Here is a 23,887-nt window from a genome sequence, read left to right as displayed (position 1 = left end):
GTTTTTATTTTAGAAACATTTATGGATTGTCATTGCAAGTCACACACATGGGAAGTTGAGCTTTTAATAGCACCATGTTGACATTTATTTATATAAATTTTTTTTATATAACATCCTTGTTTCACAAAAACCACAACGCTGGAGTATTGATCGTTACAAATTAGCGCACGTATTCATGTGCCCCATTACAGGGCCACTGTAAGACCATTACACAAGTGATTTGTGCGTGGACACGTTGCATAACAATACACTAAACTTTTATTATTATTTTTTTTTAGTAGGCATTTTTAAACAAAGATGAAGAGCTTTGTCTTTTTTGAGTTATTCTGTACAGACTAGTCAAGTTGATTCCTTGGAAGTTGTACATCAACAGCAGTAAGGAGTCATGTTCTGGAACACCTCCAACAGAAGACTTCGCTTCTACTCCAAGCTTCCTTAACAGGTCTTCAGTGCAGTTCTCCATTAAAGCAGGTTGTCTACCAAACTGCATGGAACGATGGTAGAGGAGCTCCTCTGCATTTTAAAATCCACAAAATTACATCAATATTGCATGAAGGAGAATTAGGGAATTATTGTAATCAAACACATGACTTGGAGGGGGAAAGAAGAGGAGGGGGGGGGGAGAGAAAAAATAAATAAATAAATAAAAAAGACAGAACAAGGACCCCAACCACCCCCACAACTTTACTTTTTTTTTAAAAAAAACCATACAAGAATCAACATTTCAACTATTTCCGTCAACAAGCAGGATAATTTTACACAATAGAGAAATCACATCAAATGCACAAAACAGAAACGTTCTTTGATAAACAAAATTACAGATCCACACAAGGCATTCAGAAATAATACGGCGACGCCGCAACGAGCCACAGACCCAAGACACTACATAAGCTTTGGAAATGTTCACACCATTATAAAAATTTAAATAAAATAAAACTCCATACAACAACTGTGAGATCCAACTTGTACTCCATGATCACAGGATGTGTTCCATGTGGTTTTGTCCTTAAAACCTCAAAGTGGGTACAGTTCATCCAAATAGGCAATAAACCATAATTAGTACAAATACGAACAATAGAGTGAAACATTATCCGATGTTAATACTGATTATGTGCACATTTGGCAAAAAGAAACCGCAGTTGAGTAGAAAAAAAAATTGCAAATAAGATCCTTTAATAAGTGAGCATGTGTGTGTTTCAGTCAAGTCCATGGGTATTAAAGAGTTCGATGGCATATAGAGGGAAGGTTCTGCCTGGAAAATCCCAGGTCTGTGTGTAAACCAGATGCAGTACATTTACCCCTCTTTAGGAAGCAGGAGTTGAGATTTACATGGTTAAAATCTCCACTGACAGTCATTGCATCTGGCTGTTCGCCAATTACAGTGGCAGGCCACGGTGAGCTTCCTTAGCGTTAGTGCTGGAGACAAAGTGTACGACGAGTAAGACGTGTTAAGGGCCTGCAATGAACACTCACAATCTCCCCCCCCGATGAACAGTAGCTAAGATTTCTTGCACCAGTCCTTGATGTGAACAGGCAAGCCGAAGCCTAGAGCCTTAGTGCACAAAAGGCGCACTTCAGTCTGTACGGAAAGAGCCGAACGTCTGGCCATCGGAACTTATCACCATGACGTGACTCTGGGACAAAGGCAACGGTCTCTCCAGAGTATAGTCCAATTTATTGTCCAGGGTGCCGACTTGACATGAGGACAGACAGGAGAGCTGGTCAGCTAGGGTTTGTTTCCAGCCTAACACAGACCACCACTTGCTGGCTGCTCTCCCACTTGGTCACTAGTCTCGAAGTATGTAAAGTACTGTAGATCAAGAGCCTTGTGAAGCTCTGTTTGGAGCAGTTCCAGAAGCCCAGCAGTGGAGACGAGACGGCAACGTGCCTGGATAAAATCGGGAACAAGCTGTGGCGAGGACAATCGAGTAGGCTGACCTCTGGTGGAGGGAGCTACAGCTCATTAGGATCCTAATGCAGACAGGATTCCATGTCCTTAGTTGGAGTTGGTAGTAACAACCAAGCGCTCAGGATGCTCCTCAAAATAGGAACCATCAAGCCACGTTAGCTCTGGAAGTCAGCTGCTGAAATTAAACACACTATCAGAAGAAGGATTTAAGGAATTAAGCAAAATTTTAGATTTCTCAAAAACTACATTCGACAGCAATGAGCAGAAATTAAGTGTCACACTTGCAGACATGGGTGAACCTGTGTGACAGGGATTGGACTAGATCACTAAAACTAATGCCAAGTGTACTCGTTATTCACAGTTTAAAAACAACAACAACTTTTTTCGGGTTAATATTTGATTTAAAAAAAAAAATAGCAGCAAAATGGAAATAAGTTATTCACAGTTTGGAAATACAGGACAAAAGCAAAATTGCGGCACATTACTCAACTTTATAGCATCCAGCAAATTCTAGGCAGTACATTTATCTGATGCAAAAGCGCCCCCTGGTGGCTTAGATCCTTCACTAAATGAAAAGGGAAAGAATTTAACAAAAAAATTGCAGATTAATATTGCTACAATACAATAAATACGGGTAAAACCCATACATTTGGTATTTAAAATTTTTTTTATATAGGACTTAAAAAAAAATCCATTAGAAAATATGGTGTTGGATATTTGGTGCTCTGGGGCAGTCTCACAGCAGGTGGTCCAGGGGATCTGTGGATGATTAAAATAAATAGTTCACAAATTAGAAGTATATTTTACAGCACAACCTTTAACACAGAACATGTTTTATAGTGACCATTTTGTTGCAAAAAAAATATATATATAAAAATAAATAATTTGCCCGTTTAACATTTGCTAGGTTAAAGAGTTGCAGATTTGGTTCATGATCTTGTTAAGAAGGAAAAGAAAAAAAAAAAAATAAATCCAACAAACCCAGACACAAAGAAACCTCTTGCAATGGTCATGCAAATCCAAAACCTGATTACCTCTGCCATATGGTTTCAGCGCAGCAGTACATGAACCGGTCAGCATGATAATTCACCAAACTTTAAGTGCTTTTGTGCTTATTTTTGTGCGTACTACGTTTATGTAAACGCATAATTTTAACTCCACTTTGGAGAGAGTTTTTGACTCCATGTGGACAAATTTAAAACTGGCGGGTTTTTTTGTGCCGCATTGTGGACCGTTAAAAGTGATGCATTTAGACATTACAGCTTTGTGAAATGTTGCGCCAAAGTATTTTTTTTTATTTATAATCGCATTAGTGTAGGCGTAGCCTCAGACACGTGATCGTCTACCAGAAAGTAGCGCTTCATTTTTCACTATTTGCCTAAACATTTGACTTGGTAAAAAAGTGTATTAAATTAAGAAAATACAATCTGTCCATCATTTCATATTCAGAGCCATTACAAATAAACATTAAATCATTAATTGCTTTTGAATATGATTGGGCGCTAAATACAAACTGCTTGGTTCACATAAATATGATCTATAGAGCAGTCTTGATTCCAGATCAAGTGTTACTTCAGCTTGTGTTTTCTAAAAAGAGGTCACACCACGGGGTCTCTTTTTTTGGTCCAACATCCTCACGTGATACGAATTCACAGGTCAGGCATCAGCACACTAATTTTGGAACGCATCGATGCAGACAAACTCACACACTAAGCATGTTATTCCCACAACATAGATTCTATGTATTGAATTTTGGGAGGCCAAGGGAAAAAGAAATTGAATTTTTTTCCCCGTACGATTTTTACACTTTTTAAATTGCTGCCCCAGAAGCTTGTCATCGTCACATGAAACCAGATAGTATGCATCCGTGGCAACTTATTTCTGAACCACCAAAAGAAAGGGTTAAACCTACATCAAACTGAGCTGTTTATCAGGGTTGCGGTAATGATTTAAACCCTACAGAAAACCTGAGGTCTTTTATAAAATGATCTCCACATGCAGGAACCCAGTAATATTTAAAACGCTTAATCCTCTGCATGTTCTCACCTGAATCACAGAAGATTTAGTGCTTACAAATTATTTATTAAAATGCAGTTATTGTATCCATTATTGGCTGCTTTAAACATGGTCTATAGAGCAGTCTTGTTTCCACATTTTTATTAGAATAGCCTTTTTCAAATATATATGACAGCACAGTAAAATTCTTTCTTCCCAGATCAGAGCGCAGGGTCGGCCATAACACAGCACCCCCGGAGCACAGAGGGTTAAGGGCCTTACTCAAGGACCCAAGAGTGGCAACTTGGCGATACTGGGGCTTGAACCCCCAACCTTCCAATCGGTAACCCAGCACCTTAACCACTGCCCAACGTTCAGGTTCATCACTAGCTTACACAGCCACGTCACAGTCGAGTCTGATCGGGTATCCAGCCGACAGAAGTCTCTAGAGGATGAGTCTCTGAGCCTCTACGTGACCTGCTGAGTCACTGTGATGCACGAGGAGCGCGTGATGCGATCAACCGACAGATACTTTGCGAGAAAAGCGCGTTAGAGCGAGGTGGGAGGATCGGTCATTCTTTTTTCATGGTTAGGAACCCGAGTCTTGAACAAACGTGCAATGTTTGGACTGAGCCCTTGAGCTCGCATGCAACGTTTCAGGATAAACACCCACATGAACAGTAGCTCCATGTGGAATTAAGCAGATGGAAATCTCCATGACCTCAGCAGGGGGAGGGGAATGGGAAGCCTTCTGCTTTTACATGGAGTGCTCTGAAGAATTATACAGGGGAGCCTGATTACAACGTCTCTATAGATGCTATTCCCCAAAGTAAACTCGATATCAAGAAGCATCATCACTCCGTCTTGTTTCACATGTTTCCTATGGCCAGCACTGGAAACGTCTGCAATCGTCATGCTGCCTGATGCAATGGGGAACATGACTTTCCATGCACTGTTTTTGAGCTGTTAAGACCAATTTTGATTATCTTTCCCGTCTCAACCAAAAGATTTTATTAGTATTAGTATTATCATTAGTATTTCCCCTGGTGGTCTAGTGGTTAAGATGCAGCGCTCTCACTGCTGCGACCCGGGTTCGATCCCCGGTCAGGGAACCATCCCCAGCCACTCTCAGTGCCGGTCCCAAGCCCGGATAAATTGGGGAGGGTTGCGTTAGGAAGGGCATCCAGCGTAAAACGTGCCAAATCAAACGTGCGGAGGATCCGCTGTGGCGACCCCTAACGGGAGAAGCCGGAAAAAAGGTTTTTTTAGTATTATCATTAGTATTTAGTAATATAAAAGATTTTATATTTGTCAAATCTGGTTGCACAACAGCACGGCATTTTTTGTCTAAAAAATGTCCACACTCAAAGTCTAATGGCATCACTATAAAAAGGGAATTTATAAAAAAAAATCATTCTGGGTTCAATAATACAGAGCCCGGTGGCATCGCCATAATCAGTGTTACTTCATCTTGTATTTTCTAAAAGAGGTCACACCATCACGCAGGGCCGCTGGAAGTAATTTTGAACAGGGGGTGCTGTGAAATTTTTTTATTTATTTTTTTGGACAAAAAACCTATGAGCCTATTTATAATACATTTTAAAAATAAATACATAGGGCTGTGACGATGGCACTTTTACCACTGCGGTGGTAATAGACCAAATGCCGGCGGTGTTGCGGTGGTTGTTTTGAAATAAATAAATAAAAAAATCAAAGAAACAACACACTAAAGCCTGTAAAGCATTGAAATAAATATCAGTAAATACTGGTAACTTACATAATATAATAAAGTTGAATCCATTTAAAAAAAATAAAAAACAGTTTTATATTTCCACACAAAGACGCGTTATAGCCTCCCGCTCTGCGCTTTGAGAGGGATGTGGAACACGAGCAGGAAAGAGACCACCGATCTCTTTTTCTGATATCTTCATGTTGTTGTAAAAAGTATGAAGAGCTAATTTGATCTTCCACAAGGGCAAGGCATTTAGGCTATGTTTGCGCACTGCCAGAGAAAGCCAAACTAAAAAAAAAAAAAAACCCGCACGTGTGAAACGCGCCTTACAAATTATCATATGTCTAATTAATAACAAGCACAAACTGTAGGCTATTAAAAAGAATTTGACGTACAAGTAAAAATGTCTGTACAGCGTTTTTTCTACTTTACCACAGTAAAGAATACGAAAATAATCGACCTAAAAGCGAACAAAGGAAGAAACGTTTAATCCCCTTTGGAAATGGGTGAGACGCGAGTGAAGATATGGGAAAAGAAAAAAGATTCCATGCAGGGATGAGACACTATTTTTGAATATTAGATTAGTTGATTTAATTAGAGAATATCTAATGTTCTAATGTCTGTTGTGCGATCATTCTCTAAAATAAAATTTCCATGTTCTGGTGCTGTAACCAGAGGGTGACGCTGCCAATAACACACAACAGCTGTCACAAAGAACCGGCAAAAGTAATGATTATGAATCTGTCAAATATAGCAAGGAGACATTTGAATTGTTTATTAATAAAGTGGGTTTTTTTTTTTGTGTGTCAGTGTTGGGCTGCAAAGATGAAGTTGACGATGCTCACTCGTCATCTTCGCAGTGAACGCGCCTATAGAGAGAAATGCACACTTAATACGGAATACATAAGCATATGCTAGTCGGTTTAATTTTGTTTTGAATTGTTGTTTAAAAGTAGACAATTCAAGCTTTCTATATAGAAAAACTAATGGAATATTTCTATCATTTCCTAAAATATTCATAAGGAATTTATAAATTGTGCAAAATATATTTTTAATAGGCCTACATTTTTAAAAAATCTCTCTCTCGCCAATAGGGGGTGCTGCAGCACCCCCACTTCCTGCGGCCATGCTATCACGTATCGACTTTTACAGGTCACATGTCATCACAAGATACAAACTTGCTGGTCAGACTTCAAACTGGCTCAAGTTTTCCTGCATTGCTGGAAGAAAAATTCATGTTCTTTCCACCACATGGATTCTATGCAGTGAATTTTGTGAGATTCTTTCAAACAAATTGTTTAATTAGAAAACCAAAGGGCTATTAATTTTCTCCCATTGTAAAAAGCAGTAAATTATATTTTGATAAGCTGCTAGTAAGTAAAGTAATAAAGCGAGTGAAGCAAGTAATAAACAGTTTAAAAAACAGTTTTACAGTATGTTAAAGATAAGCAACTGAACAACTTTATACAAAAAGCAGGGGTAGCTGGCTAGCAACACCTGTCGCAGACAGACGAAGATAAGCGCGACCATAAGCAAATAATAAGTCATGGTTTTTCAAAATAAAAGCATCACAGTTGTATTGCAGCACGCACAGCATAAATATTGATTCATTTGTGTTTATGACTGCCATACCGCGGGCCGGACAGGGATGCCCAAAGGGCCATATGTGGCCGGCGGGCCGTAAAATACCCAGGTCTGATTTACAGCATAATATTCAAGAGAAAACCAAAAGGTGCACTGGTGTCCTGGAATCGAGGCAAATGTGTTCTCAAAATCGGAGATCTGTAGCACCAACAAGCGAGACATCATGAGCAGCTTAGCGGTAGAATGGCCACAAAGTTACCCAAAGTTAATTTAAATGCAGACAACGCAGCGTAGAAGGTGGGGGACGAAGTACACCAATTATGTACTCGAGTTAAAGTAGAGATACACTGAAATATCACTCCAGTAAAAGCTGCCTTTAAACGTTCACTTGAGTAAAAGTACAAAAGTATTTGCCTTCGAATGTATTCAAGTCTCCAAAGTACTATGATTTATTACGACTCGGTTTTTGTGAAAAGACCGTTACTCTTAACCCACAAATCTGTTCATTTTAATAGATATCAATCAGTGCCATTAATCATGAGCCCAAAACCTTTTCAACTACTTAAACAAAATCATGTAAATGAGGCCACAGGTGTTTTGGAAAGCTGGAGTCAGAAGTTTCTTCCATCCTTTATTTCTCTCTAAATGTATTGCTTGCTGTTGAACTGTATGTCCACCAACCCACAACCAAAAGGTTCAAACGGCATGCGCTTTACCCTGATTGGATAAAAACTTGACTACATTTTGCTAAAATCAGTCGTTCCTTTTTATTCGAGTTGTGGCTTGCTGCGTGCTTGACCAGTTGAGTAACTTCGCTACATTACAAAGTCAAATATCGTTCTTTTTAAAGTCTCCTGCAATGGAAATTCTTTGTTAAAAGTACCTGTACCTTAAGTAGCTTTGCTTTACTGTCCACCACTGAGCGTACAGCATTAATTACTAATTACAAACATGATGCGGCGCACGTCGGCAGACCGGGTTCTCTGAAATTGCAAAGTCAGTGCTGTTTGCCGCTGCAACGTCCACACAGATATATTAAAGGTATAAAATAGAGCCATGAATAAATGATGGCTTTGACCTTCTAAACAATACATCTTGTAATTAGATAACAAGGAGAATGCAGCTTCCCCTCATACGTTCCACTACACACACACACACACACTTCTGAAAGAAAGAAAAATTCCCAAAAATTTGCCTTAACATTCTACTGCTATTAGCTTTGTCACTCAGCACCATGAGTCACTGATTCCTAATGACTCATTGGCAGCCTCAAGACTGGTCACGTTACAACAAGGAAGTGCTGCATTTGCCGGACTTTCCTAAAGGCTGATTTTTCACTCGTCTCATCACGGAGCAGCGTTTTCTTTGACCAAATATTATGCATTTTATCATTTTTAACCAATATATCACTATTCTCTCAAACAGTGAGATGGAAAAACACATTTAGTACAAAGAACCAATAATAAATTTCTCTTTTTGTTTAAAAAAATAAATAAAAATAGAACTACCAATGTGAAACAAAGAACTAAAAGAGACTACTCCGATTTGTGAAGCATGCTGGGGGTAGTACAGTGCACGCAAGCCACAGCAGGAACAGATACCAGTTAAACTGAGTCACCGTGTTTCAACTAAAAGATATCGTCCTACAGCAGGACAAAAACCAGAACCCCAGTTCTAAAGATCTGTGGAAACTTCTTTTTCCAAACATGAAATCTAAAAAAAATACCTAATATCTAAACAGAAATTGGAAATCAAATCTCACAGCATAAGTAGCATATTGCATAATATGCGTCACATACATACTATTTATACTACTTGATAAATATGGCTATTATTGGTCCAATAAAAGGCTCTTAATTTTTTTCCCCCAAAAACAGCCACATCTGCACTGCACCTCACTCTCACACCATCACATTACATCCAAAAGAAAAATTAGACACCATGCTACACACACACGGCCGCTTACACAGTCTATAGGGAAATTCCATTCAAGTTTTGCACACTTTAGAGCTGATGGTCCTATTAGTTACACTGTAGGATCAGCAGTCAAGTGGTGACATCAGGTGTGTGTGAGAGAGAGAGAGAGAGAGAGAGAGAGAGAGAGAGAGAGAGAGAGAGAGAGAGAGAGAAAAACTTCATCAAACCCAGGTTTATAATTAAACTACTATCTTCAAGGTGGTTTTATGTGACTTTAGCCTTTGTCACAGACAATTCAAGTTATGTAGCAAACGCACACTTCCAGTCGAGCCGACGATTCAAGTTAATAAGTGCTAACGGTTTATCAGCCTCATGGCCACAGTGACCTTAAACCTCATGCACAACGCGTTTCTCAAATGAAACCGTTAATCTAAAGCTTTGCGGATAAATTTACAGGTTTCTACTTCTGTTTTGGACAAGAGCTACGTCTAGCCAAAATCTCCTGCATTGCTTTTTAACATGAACAGGCGCGCAACCAATGTAGTACAATATTAAGTATATTTATTGGTAACGACCTGCCAACATTCACAAGATTTAATGTTAGTGTACAAAATTACACCGAGTGTAGAGTTGTGTTTAACGTCGTTGAAAGTCCATGTCCCATTCCCCCTCCTCCACTTTTACTTAGTTGGACTGCTGAAGGAAGAAAAAAAAGATCTTACTCTAATGTTTTCACTAAAGTCACTATAGACAAATTTCTATTAAATATATAGAAGTCTGTTAATACTGAGGTAGGGTTTGTGTTACATATAAAATGACTGCCCATGCAGTTACTACTAACTAACGCATGCCTTTGGCCCAATCAGAAATAAATGACGATAGATAAATTTGGGGTAAGAATGGTTATTTACTTACAGTACATTCTGACATGATGAACAGCATCCCAATTAACCTGTAAGGATTAAAGAGGGAAAAATAAATATATAAAAATAAGTGTGTGTGTTGTGTGTGTGCGTGTGTGTGTGTGTGGGGGGGGGGGTTGTAGTGGGGGAATGACTAGATAGACTAGTCTTACAGGCAGCACAGGTATTAAAAACTGCAAACTTGCAGGAGTTTTAGGAAAACTAAGATAGAAATCAGCAGAGTTACAAAAACACACGGGATTATCGGCACACATGCCTTTTAGTTGTCCATGTGTACGTTATATCTTCTGATTAATAAGAAATCTTTTGCACGAGGGAGCTGTTTTTACACGTCAGTTCTCCAACCTGACTTCAAATGTCGTCCTAAAAAGCACCGCATGACGAACGATTATGAATAACCTTTGCTCAAAGGTGACTCTGCCCCGATGCTGAGCAAGCGTTTCCTACACCTACAGAAACGACCCTAAACGACGACGCTTCCTTCAGGTCCTGGCACAACCTTGAGAAACCAGGATGAAGCATTATACACAGGAAAACATCGTCCTCCAACTTTACACTGATTCCACACACACCTTCACCTTGCAGCCTGGTGTTCCTGGGAATGAAAGAACAAACCGGATATTTCATCCCTAAATCTTTTGAAGAAATTCTACTACAGAAAACCATTCAAGCTTTCAACAGTGTGTTAACGATTAAATCATCCCGTTACGAAACAGTCCCCAAAAATGTAAAATTACAATATAAAAAATTCAAAAATTAAGAAAAAGTTTTTACTCGTCACATGTACATTACAGCACAGTGACCATTTTTCCTCGCATATCCCAGTGATGTTAGGAAGCTGGAGTAAGAGCACAGGGTCAGCAATGATTCAGCATCCCTGGAGCACAGAGGGTTAAGGGCCTTGCTCAAGGGCCCAAGAGTGGCATCTTAGCAGTGCTGGGGCTTAAAATCCCAATCAGTAACGCAGAACCTTTACCACTTTCACCTGAATAAAGAAAGTCAATGACAGGAAAGGAGGTTTGTTACTTCCCAGCCTGTGTTTCGATATAAATGACCACAATTAAATCCAATATGATATGACGCAATTACCTTCATTTAACTTTTACTGGTATGACCAGAGACAACTACCACTACTAATGCAAACATGTATACCCCCCCCCCCCCTTACCCATGCAAAAAACATTACTCAATCATACTGAGACGCAGAATTACACTACACTTTTATTGAAATATATTAATATTAGTATTAAATACTTAATTATTGCTGAGTCACAATTAAATACTACACCACAATCCAAGGGGTATTTCCCAATTTCATGATCACCATCCCTGGAAATAAAAGAGGTAATATTTTCCCTAAAAATATTACACACATATGGACAACTCTTGGGACACCTGGCTTTTTCAGCTGTATGCTGTTAATTTTTTTTTTTTTAGCAAGGTGGAAAATGCAGTTTTACCTTCACTTGAACTACTGTAGGAGACCCAAACCTGTTCCAGCAGGACAATGCAAAAGCCCTGTACACAAAACCAGCTCCATGAAGATATACTTTGGTTCGAGTGGAAGAACTCCTGCTATAGAGCTCTGACCCTCAACCCTACTTAACACCATTGTGGCTGAATAAGCACACATCATAAAATCTAGTGGAACATCTTTCCAGAAGAAGAGTGGAGCTTAACAGCAAAAGGGGACTAAAGGTGAAATACAATGTTTAAAAATATATATATATATAAAAAGAAAAACCCTCACACAGATGTTAGTCAGGTGTCCAAAATTTTGTCCACGATATCATTAAACTTAAGCGTCCAACACAATATAATAATGACCGTAGCAAAAGTACCCTCACATTCAGGGACCTCTTGCCCCAAGGGTCGTGGATCCACAACGACCCCGAACTTTCACTACAGCGTTATACCCATCAATAAACCCTTTCCTTGAGAAATAAATAAACAACCCAATCCAGGAGACTTTTCAGATGCAACAGCTTGAATAGCACATCTGGATGATTTCGGTTGTTTTCTTATCGGCAGGGAAAAGGGAAACGGGCAAAGTCAAATTCTGTGATCTTTGGTCTTGTGAGTAGAATGATGCAATTATTACCAAATTCTACTTTTACATCATGTGTATTCTGTGAAAAAGCTCCGTTACACCAGGCTTGTGCTAGACGTGCTTGAACATCGCAGCCATTTTCACACAAAATAGCAGGAGTTCGGCGTTAAAGCATATAGCGTAACAAAATATTTCCATTAGATACTTCTACAGCGACTACACCCTCCAAGATCCATTTCCCATTTTACAGCCACTGCCCCCTGTGAATCAAAGAATAGTAAATTGATTTCATAAAAATATTAATAGATGCACTATTCAGACAAAACTGTCAGGACACCTGCCTTTTCCAGCACGCAAGTGTACAGGATGTCTTTGGACGTGGTAACAATGTTCTGAATTAGGAGACCCCGAACATGTTCCAGCATGACTATGCCAAACCCCAGTGCACAAAACCAGCTCTATGAAGACATTTTTGACATGGGGGTAGAGTGGAAGCTCGGCTGCTATAGAACCCTTCTACTTCTATAACCCCAGGTCTACCAATTACATTAAATTACAATTCCCTTCAGGTTTATGACAACCTGGTTCAGAACTTTTAAACATTAATTTTGAATATCGAAAATGAGGTTTTCTTTATTGGTGCAAACATTTCCTGTTGTATGTGTCTAAAAAAAGATTGGGAAATAATTATGTAGGGTCACAAGATTGCAAAAACATTGACTCCAATGGTGGTTTAAGACTTACAGTACTGTGTATAAGATAAAATTCTATATTACTCGCAGCAAATTTTATTGACTTCGTGGTTCTACAGGACTTTGAACCAGCACGTACACCATGAGACGTGCATGTCGGTGTTCTCAATCTAGAGCCCTTTACTCCATTCAACAATTATTGTCAGGAGGTAACAATGAACACAACAAACGGGTTGCATAAAGAGGGCACTGCCCCCGTTAGGAGGAGGAGGAGATGTAGGAGGAGGAGGAGGAGGAGGAGGAGGGAAGCGCGCAAGGCGGCGCCGGGGAACTTTAACGGTGCCGCCCGTCGTGCGTTTTCTCAGTAAGCTGAACGGCTCAGGAGCAGCACTTGGAGCCATGGGGCGCTACAGCGGCCAGACCTGCCGGCTGATCTTCATGCTTGTCATCACGGCGGTGTTCTTCGTAGCCGAGATCGTGGCTGGTTATCTGGGCAACTCGTTAGCGCTGGTGTCGGATTCGTTCAATATGCTGTCGGACATCCTGTCCCTGTGCGTGGGACTGGCTTCGGGCAGACTGTCGCGGCGCCCCGCGTCCCCGCAGTGCACATTCGGGCTGGCCCGGGCGGAGGTGGTGGGCGCGCTGGCCAACGCGGCGTTCCTGGCAGCGCTCTGCTTCTCCGTGTCCGCCGAGGCGGTCAAGAGGCTGGCGCGGCCCGAGGCTGTGGACGAGCCGTTCATAGTATTGGTCGTCGGCTCTCTCGGACTCGCGGTCAACATCGTCGGGCTGCTCGTGTTCCAGGACTGCCGCTGGCTGTGCAGGAAGAAGGATGGGGATGAGGAAGAGCAGCGCCACGACAAATGCGCCGACAGCGACGGGAAAATCGTCATGAACGGCGAAGCAGGTGCTCTGTTTTGTGCTGCAGTTTCCGATAAATCTCTGGTATCGTCGGCGTGTTTAGAGGGGATTCCAAACACGGTCACGTGACCCCCCCCCCAAAAAAAAAAAGTGTTAGGACTTCGCACCGCTTCCAATTTGAACACGTGTCCCATGTTCGGAATCCCCTCTCCCCCAAAAACCTAAACATACACATGTAAATAGTTACGTTTTGCAAAACCTTTGTTAAAGGCGCATTTGGGCGGCAGGTGTTAAATCCAATGCACACTTTTTGGGGGTTAAAATAGCGACAGTCTGCAACACAATGTGTGTTCCAGGGAATAACAAATTCAGCAAATGGGCAGTTCTTTTTTGAAAAAAAACAAACAAAAAAAACAAAAAAAAAACTGATCATGCTTAAAAAGTAGCAACAAAAAATTTGTCATTAAATTCAGTTTAACATTAGGATGCGCTACATTGTAGTTGCGTGGTGGGAGGAGCACGGTGATGACATCACAACATGTATTACCATATTGCATGACATAACTGCCAGAGCCTTTGTAATTATTTGCTGTACATATTTACTTGCACTTGTCAAATTGCCCAATGGTACTATTTGCACTTCCGGGCCATGCATTTGGCAACTTGGTTTTCAGTGGTGACTTTGCGACATGATTGTGGTATTAAGAGGTGGATTAAGTCTGCGATTATAGAAACCATCAATACTATACAAAAACGCAATATAACACATGGCATTAGAGAGAGAGGTATTTTGCATTTGGAGGGTGAATACCATTTTGGACAAAAACATTAAAATTGCAGTGTCAATTTGCACCGCTCCTCAGAGGCTGTAAGCCAGTGGTACCGCTCGTATTCACTGGTCTGGAACTGGCGAACAAACCCTTTCCCGGGCTGAGACAAGCTAGCTAGCTTCGGGTTAGTCGACCACTCACGATGTCTAGGTTTTCTGGAAAATTTTACAACTCCGATGTATTAATGTGTGCAGATCGTTAGACGCGTTTTGCCAACCGAACTTGGCTGTAACAGTTTCCCTCTAACTGACCAATCAGAGGATGGAAAAATGCTGATGCTAAATCTGATTAAAGAAACAGACCCATTGCTAATATAATTTAAAAAGGTACAATCTACTGATTGACATGGCAGCACAGATTTTTTTTTTTGTCCAATCTAATCTGCCCAGTGCCTTTACAGATTTCAGCCCAACATCCACATACTGGAAGCAGTGCATCCAAGAGAAACTCTACGAAATGAGACTTCTGTCATAGTAATGCCCTATATAGTAATTTAATAAAAAACCTTTAAGACTGTGCTTTTAATAAGTAAAAACTGTTTATAGTAGTGACGCCATAGTTAGCCAAGCTAGCCAGCCTAAAAGACACCAGCAGGAAACCTGTAATGCAGAGAAAAGCTGGATTTATAACGTGGAAGCGCAGCATCAGGTTCTCGAGCTCGTCAGGATGACTCAGCATTTTGGTTTCCACATTTACAGCCTCGTCGTTGATGCTCTCGTGTTTCATCTCCGTTTAATTAGTCACCCAGGGAACGACGGAGAACAACGAATGTCACAGATCTGAACTGAAATAAAGCAACATCCTCACATTATGTAATCTACGACTTATAAAAAGTGCGCAGGCTATGGCTACATTTCCAACGCTTAACCCTCATCGGATACGCACTGCTCTCATGGGACACTAACAAGAGACTCTAGCTTTACCGTCGCAGATGAGGCTGCGTCTGCAAGTCGTTCTAAAATGTATAGGCTAGAAATTTCAAGGGGATTTTTGTCAACTTTAGTTCACCTGCCCACCAGTGTGGAGGTTGTGTTGCAGTCACGTTCCATCATGCACTACTGTGTACAGAAGCAAGATGTCTACGACAGTACAGCGATCCAGCCCAGTCTCATGTCTTTTGTGAAATTGGTTTGCATGCCAACCCGGGGGTCGCTTTAGTATGACTGACTACACTGTGTGAAATTTGACATTTAAAATCTCTCAACTTCGATTGGTCAGTCTTTTTTTTTCCTCAAGAACCGATTCGATAAGCTGTCCACTCTGCTAGAGGAAATATTTACATCTGCTATAACGGGTATGAAATAATTTGGCGGAAAACTTGCAGTGCACCAATAACTGGACAAAAAGGGAAAAAAAATGATGAGACGTCATTAGATGAATGATTCTGTCGAGCAAAGTTGCTGATCATTTTACTACAACAGCACAGAGATCGATTTAAGCCATAGATTCTATAACCCAGAAGAATTTACACAGTTCATAGAGTTTGGCGGGGCATTCTGACATTTCCGAGAGGCAAGAGAACAAATATTTGGGTTAAGGACTTGAAAGCTAAAAAGTTAGTTGCACACCGTCAAATCTGATGGCCATTAAAATCGACGTAAATTCATCTTCCAATACTGTGACACTACCTAGATCAGGTAAAAAGTGCATTCAGTAGGAAAAAAAAATATTTATACACGAACTGGCTTCCAAACTAGTTACTGGCTTACAGGTTTATCAACCTGTAGGCAAGAAACACTGAATCTGTAACAATACTAAAGAATGCCTTGCATGCTCTAAGGTGTGAGACCATGTAGGTTTTCTTAAATGATGGGGATGACCAAAAAGCGATCCGGTTGAGCATTGAATTCCTGAGTTCTGCGAGAAATTTGAGCCTTTGTGAGGCTCTCTGCAGCTGCACGATCGCCCCTAGGCCAAAACTGTTTGCCCAGTTCGCCTGGCCGGACTGGTTATTTCTGTTCGTAAATTACGAGCGTCAGATAAGGGTTAAAAGCACAAAATGTGGTCTAAATTGTATCATTTTTAAACAGAAAATGTGAACCAACAAATTTCAAAGTAAGCGTCAGCTGAGTGACAAGCAGTGATGCGTGGAATAAAATAAAAGATTGCAAATAACCTTGTCCATGCACATGTCCTCCCCATTCAGTTCCATGTAAATGGCGCGTAAAGCACCTGCGTGATCGCGGCAAGTGCGCTCAGCACTTGTGTTCTGTCCATCCACAGGCTTTGAGCTGGCTGCTTCAGGCCACCAAGATAAGAAGCAGAGTGAAGGACCTCCGCTCAATATAAGAGGTAGGAGAACTTCAGATCCACCTGTACGCTGTGTGCGCTTCAGATTATGCTGTAGTGGGCATAGATTCCTGGGGGTAGATGCATCCCTATCATTTAGCATGAATCAAGAAGAATAAAGGGGGTGCTTGGATCCTGTACTAATCCCTAGGGTCCATAATCTGTAAACAAAACACAAGAACTAATCTGGGAGGAAAGAGAAAAGAAGAGGTGAGGAAATGGGAAAAGAGAAAGCGAAGGCAAGAAAAAGGAAGTTGAATACTGAGAATTTTAAAAAAAAGAAAGCAAAAGAAATAACCAAGAGATGAGCTGAAGAAAAAGAAAGACAGGGAAAAGTAACAAGGATGAGAGAAAAGAAAAGAAAAGAAAAGAAAGCAAGACATGGTAGGGCAAAAGGAAAAGGGTGAACCAGAGCAAAACAAAAAAAAAGGGAATGCCAAACAATGAAGGAAAGAAATGAAATAAGGAGAAAAACAGAAAAAGTGTACATTAAGTGGGTAGGGATCCCTTCCACAGCTTTCCCAATTTCAGATTTTATAGGCTCAGAAACACTGAATAATGGCAGGGAGAAAAAAAAACTAAAAATCAGATCCCCACTTGTCCTTACTCTTGATTTCCTGCCCGTAGGCGTTTTACTGCACGTGCTGAACGATGCTCTGGGCTCAGTAGTGGTGGTGGTGGCCTCGGCACTGTTTTACGTACGGCCCCTGCCACCTGATGCCCCCTGTAACTGGCAGTGTTACGTTGACCCGAGTCTCACCCTGGTCATGGTGGCAATCATCGTGGCTTCCGGTGTTCCTCTGGTGAAAGAAACCAGCAGGATTTTGCTACAGATGAGTCCACCCGACCTGGACGTCACCACGATCTGTGAGTATATTGTCGATGCTGCATTACATTTTGTCAGCATGAAATTTTGCTGATGTACCTTCCCCTACCTCTGCCTCTCCCTTTCAGTGGAGGACGTTTGCCAGCTACCCGGAGTCCTCGGCATTCACGAAGTGCACGTGTGGGAACTGGCCAAAGATCGCAATGTGGCCTCCTTGCACGTCAAAGTGACCTACGACCTGGAGAGCTCCAAAAACGAAATCCGGCGCCTCCATAAGCAGATCAGAGAGGTGTTCCATCGCCTGGGAGTCCACAGCGTCACGCTTCAGATGGAGTTCGTGGACGAGGAGATGGAGAACAGCCACTGCGTCGCTCCGTGCATCTCCTACGACTGCCTTAAGGATTCGTGCTGTCCTACCGATCGCAAAACTCACAACCATACCGACCTTCATAAAGTGAACGTCTCACGTTCTTGCAGAGAAAAACCCACAGACTCGCCACGGGGGCGGAGAGAGGACGTAGAAAACCGCTTGGAGTGCACGCCGTTTTAAACCTTCAGGTCTGGATTCTGTAACTAAACTAGAAAACTGTCACGTCTCAAACACAACCATAGAATCCATTTAAGTCTATACAGCTGAGGGACTGTGCATTTTTCCTCAGAATGCAATGCAATCATATGACACTTGAGCTCAAGTAAACTTTCGTTTAGTTAGAAAATAATTTATTACGGTTCAGTAAACAAAAAAAAGATTTAATCAACACCCGTTTATAATGCAATTATAGATTTTATTATTTAAAAAAAAATAAAAAAGAATTACACAAATTTTACTCAGGAAAGTGTTGCCGAGCCCTACTGCTGGTCAACCAATAGGCTAGCAGACACCTAGCGACTATGTATATTTAATATATAAAAATAGGCTAGTCGGTATACTGTAGACAGGCTTTGCCTGCCTCGATCTGTACATTCATTTTAATCATCGTTTTTACATCCTCAAAGAGATGCATTCAAAGTCCTTCGTCCTTGCTGAAAATTCTATACAATACCAATAAATAAAAACCGAGCAAAATCCGCGGAAAATCTCAAGCTTTACAGTTCACGGTCATTTGTATTTTTGTGCTAAAGCTACCCTCGAACATTCCAGGTAATTATATTACCTCAGACAGGCACTGCTAACTAGCTGCTAGCTATGGAACAGGCTATGGTTGTGCAAATGTAGAACTAGTGCACGTGCACACTATTTTGCTGCTTTTTGGTTAGAGAACGTGCCAGGCATGGCTCTGAGAAACTGCCTGGAATGTTTCAGAAGACATTCAAGGATTCGAATAGATTTTCAACCCAATTCAGACTGAAATACTTTCTCTAATTCTCTAAAGAGATTAGGACCATTACTGCTAACTTGTTACAGATTTAGCAACCTGAGGAGTCTATATAGCCTCATACTATTAGCCTTGGTGCAGCTACTGGAGTTGTGAACAGGGAAACCACAAGATAGCAAGTGAATTGTATACCTTCTAATGAAAAAATTCGTCAGAATTAAGTCTGTACAGGACTAACACTACAAGAGTCTGGGATACGAGCCAAAACCTCATTCCGTTAGCTTACTGGGTGAAGATGCATTATTTCAGGTACCTTTACAAACTAGACCATTCTGTACTCGAGTGCAAACTACTGTATTCATTGAACTTCCTGTACTGTGACGACGCAATCACGCTCTCTTCGACTCTTACGATATTAAATCTCATGGTGCTGTTTGTTCATAACAATGAGCACTGAATGAAAACAAGTCCTGAATTGCAAGAAAAAAAAATAACTAGCAATAAAACCTAAATTCAATCTCGTTACTTCGGCTTATTATTTAACACCATGTAGCAACGAGCAGAATAATCTGACTAATAAATTAGTTTTTTGTGTGACAATTGAGATTGAATTTTAGTCAGAAAGTTAGCATATGGAATAGATGTTAATTCAAAAAAAATATCGTACTGAGGGAGGGTGTGGTATTAAACAATAATTTATAGATTATATAAAACTTCAATTAATTAAGCTATAAAGTGCAGGGGGAATTGATTCATTCATCTCATTATTTTAAGTAGAACACCATCATTTTCATGCAATACTCGGACTACATTTGGCCTGGTTACAAACCTTAGGATAGTAAATATCAAGTCAAAATAATGACCAACAAGATAGTAGAAAAAGAATGAACTATGAATTCAACATAGAGTCAGTGGTCTGCAATTCAGGGCTTCTGGAGTCGTACATGGCCTCGGATTATAATTTTCCAAAAATTCAGTTGTTTTCCTGACTTTTCGCTGTATGTTTTTACCTCAGAGGGAAAAAAATTTTTACCTCACATTACAGGATAGGTGCCTTAATTTGGTGGTATTGCTATTATGAAGGAAAAATCATTGTAAAATTGTAAATTGTGTCATTATTATTGATACTGTATCAATGTGTACTTTGTTTAGCAAGGAAAGAAAATCACTAAAAAATAGGTAGCAAGCTTCAATCAATTCCGACTTGCCGGTATGTAGCAGATCCTGCCTTATGTCACTGCTTTCCAGACATTGCTGAAACAATCACTGCCATGGAAAATTAACATTGAAAACAAGTGCTAATTATGTATTGACGTAACTGAAGGAAACAATAAATGTAATAGCTGACTTTGGAGCTCTATTTCTGCTCCAGTGCTCAGTATACTTTCCAGTAAAGCACTTGTCCATTCAGACTAAAAAGCTAAAGAGAGAAAAACATTGATATTAAGATGAGTAGATCACATTTACCCCCCCCTAAAAAAAAAAAAAATGCAATAGTACTCCAAAAAAAAAAAAAAAATTTAAAATATTCCAAAAACAAGTTACATGGTGAAGCACGTATGACTTACTCATTACACCAATGTTGAAATCACAAATGTATAATCTACCATCTTATCATTAAATTGGATTACGTGCCACGTCCGTTGTACAAATCATTGTGCGAGTTGCTCCTACATGACTATGGTTTAAATTTGTTTAATCTCTGGCCCACATTTCCAGGAACGCAAGCGAATCCGTGTTAACAATTGCACCCGTTTTAAATTAGCAATGTCTGGTAAGCAGCCGAATCTAGTGTCTTAAATGTGACTTCTATAGAATATATATATATAAAAAAAACATTTGCAACGTGGGTTTTTGTTTCCATAAAATCAAAAATAAATTTGAGATTGTTGCGTCTTCGTGTTCCCCCCCCCACAGAAACAAAACACCTCAGGACACACAAAGTTGCCAACTTGAAAGTGTAGCAAATAAAAGCTCAAGAAATGTTAAATACCTTTAAAAAAACTATTCTTATACCGACCAGTTATTTTCTGATTTACATATTAAAACATGCACGTTAAATTAAATGTTTAAATCTCAAATCTTTACTCCATCGTCTATAAAAATCTCCTTTATTGGCAAAGTGCTCCTGAGAGTACACAGAATTTGCGGCGCATTTGTACAGGCGCATCATGAATTTGCGGTTCCCAGCCCAGATTTTTTATTTCAGTTCATCCCTAGGTGTGAGGGTTACAAATGCTAATGTATGGTCCCCCAAAAAAAGGCTTCGTGTTTTAACATTGTTCAAACACTAAGCCTTTAAGGCTGCTCTTTTGGGTGAACATAAACACTGCTTAACAGATGGACATTAAAAACTTTCATTTATTCTAGAAGTTTAGTCCAAATGTACCACAAAACCAAGAACAGTTCATATTTTACTAATTATGTGTCCAGTGGAGTGGGGGGGGGGAGGGGCAGCTTTCTATCAATGAAAAGAACAAATTTCCTCCCTTTGTTTTATAACAGCATACCAATCAAATCTCACTATACCAAATATGATCAATGCTACAGTGCACATCATCACGAACAGCCGATCATAAGCTGGAAGCGAGAGGGAATTTTATTTGTGGCGTTTCCTTCGAAGGAAATGTCCACTCTGGAGCCATTTTTCATAAATATGATACAAACCAGAGCAACATATTCAGAGATCGCAGACAGTCATTCAACAGGGGGTGTCCAATTTTTTCCCCACAACGGGCCGGAGTGGGTGCAGGTTTTTATTCCAACCAGGTCACACCAGATTCAGTTTAGATCATCATTTTATCAGTTGTGGCTTTTGAGTGGAAAGAAAACCTACACCTACAGAGACCCTTTGATGGAAAGTTTGGACACCTTTGCTCTATAAGAACTTGTGTGGGACTCGCATTTTCTGTTCTAGTTGCTATTGAAAAAGCACAGGTCATCCATATGATCCCCTCGAAGCGAAGCCACATCGGAAGCCACCAATTGATTATGCACTTATGGTTGACCATTTCCTTTGCATCCAAGATCTTCAAAACCCCCACAAATCAAAGGCAAGTCAATTTCTTTTTTTTTTTTTATTTTGAGCAAAAAAAATAGATTTAAAGCAGTCATTTCATCACAAACAAATGAACACCGTATACATGAACCCTCACATTCAAGTCTTTTGGAAGTTTCGATTTTTCTTCATGAACTTCTGTACGAGTTTGAATTAATTTGGATGAGCACTTGCATCAAGAAGGATGAGTTTAATATTTTAAAGAGGAAATCAATTATGCATAAACTGCATGTTGTTACACAGAAAACTCAAAGTGTAGCCTTTCTGAAAACTTTTCAGGGTCAGAAACCGACAGCTTTACCCAGGCCCGTTTACCCAGGCCAAAAAACACTGGAGACGCCAAAGTGACAATGTATTAATTAAACGTAACCCGTCATTTTATTTACAGCCAAAAGGACCAGAGTCACTAAGCTAGAAAATTAAACACACTGACCAATCAGAACCGAGAAATCAACAGCGCTGTGGTATGGACAATTTTAATTTGCATATAGAAATATGACCATGTTCCATTCTATAAATCGACTCGAACATTTGCTATAGGACTGAAGAGACTGCAATTAGTACCAATTATAAATGGTGGCGTGAGGGATAAAGAATCTCTCTCTCTACACAAATGTCTCTACTCATATATTTAAAAAAAACCCAAAAAAAACAAAAAAAAACCACTAAGAACCAAAGATAGTAATAAGTTACTTACAATTACTTTGGTTTTGTGCACTTGTTCATTTCTTTCCAACTTGATTAATTTGTTCTTCTTGAAAAGAGTCTTCAGTGTCAGATCTGCAACACTAAGTTTTGCACAACAGATGTTTTTTTTGTGGCTTCTTGGTAACATGAAAAGATGGAATTAAGCTCAACTCAAGCAAAAGGTTGGGAAAAACAACAGCTGTAAGGGGAAAGACATCAGGAAAGGTTTATATCTGCAATAACTTACAGCAGAAACATGTCTTGTGGCTTGTCTCTAAAGAAAAGAAAAGAAAAAAAAAGGTAATCAGTAAGTGAAAATATTTTTTTAATTCGTTACCTAGTGTGTTGTATCTCAAAGATGAAGTGGTAATGCACTGAAAGCATGTGTAAGCCAGAAGGGTCCTCCTTGCTTGTGGGTGGGAACAAGAAAAAAAAAAAAATTTGATTACAGATACAATCAAACTATCAGCTGTTAACAGTCTCATCAAACCACAGTAGAAATAATTTAAATTGGTGTCCAGTAAATACCTTTTTTTTTTTAAGCAGTTAATAGTTAAATATTAGTTTCTCAGTTGCTTTAAAATTCTGAAAACTACTTGTTAAAATGTCACATGGAAAAAATCTTGTTGCTGTGGTACATTCATTTAATTGCTCATGTACAGTTTTCTACATCATCATGCTGATCAAAATAAGTTACACTAAACATTGACAATTTTGACAAAAGTACGACTTCTAATGGCAAAGATGTCCAATGACCAATACTTCAGAGATAAACAAAGGATTTTGGAGGTTTGTGGTTTCATCCATAATGTGGTTCTGTTTGTACTAATTGTTTTGAGAAATGCACTTACTGCTTGATAGACATTATTGGAGAAATGCTCCAAAGCAACTTAAAACTAAATAAGTATTGGTTCTTAATGGTTACAGAACCCACCATGCCACCAATATAAAGAAACCAAATCCCAATAAAGACCCAAAGTGACCATTAAAGCCATTCCCAATAAATCCTTTACAGCCCCTGTAAGGGCTGTTCTATAAAACCAAATCCAAACACTAACAAAGCAACAAACCACACTTACTAAACTAGAGGTCCAGATTGTAAAGATTTCAGCAACTCAGCAAAATATTTTCTAAAACATCCCATCGAAAGAGAGAGTTTGTATATTTAAAGACTACAAGATTGCACACTTCTGGAAAGAAACAGCTGAAATTTAGCCATAT

At 39.8% G+C, this 23,887-nt stretch overlaps 1 protein-coding gene and 1 long non-coding RNA gene across 2 annotated transcripts; one reads left to right on the top strand and one right to left on the bottom strand.

The window, feature by feature from the left end:
- Positions 1 to 1,847: 1,847 nt before the first annotated feature.
- Positions 1,848 to 22,763, bottom strand: LOC310725036. Its single transcript, XR_014533241.1, has 3 exons — positions 22,677 to 22,763; positions 2,400 to 2,474; positions 1,848 to 2,081 (listed from the first exon to the last, which is right to left on the bottom strand). It is a non-coding gene; the product is annotated as an uncharacterized lncRNA (long non-coding RNA).
- slc30a10 (solute carrier family 30 member 10) lies at positions 12,829 to 20,340 on the top strand. Its single transcript, XM_083539609.1, has 4 exons — positions 12,829 to 13,706; positions 16,714 to 16,782; positions 17,407 to 17,646; positions 17,734 to 20,340. The coding sequence occupies exons 1-4, from the start codon at positions 13,202 to 13,204 to the stop codon at positions 18,153 to 18,155; spliced, it is 1,236 nt and encodes a 411-aa protein (XP_083395735.1). The 5' UTR covers positions 12,829 to 13,201; the 3' UTR covers positions 18,156 to 20,340.
- Positions 22,764 to 23,887: the final 1,124 nt, after the last annotated feature.

This window comes from Silurus aristotelis (genome assembly GCF_946808225.1).
Source record: "Silurus aristotelis genome assembly, chromosome: 4".
Taxonomy (NCBI): Eukaryota; Metazoa; Chordata; class Actinopteri; order Siluriformes; family Siluridae; genus Silurus; species Silurus aristotelis.
Note: the sequence above shows the minus strand (reverse complement) of the source record. Positions and strands in the feature narration are given on the sequence as shown.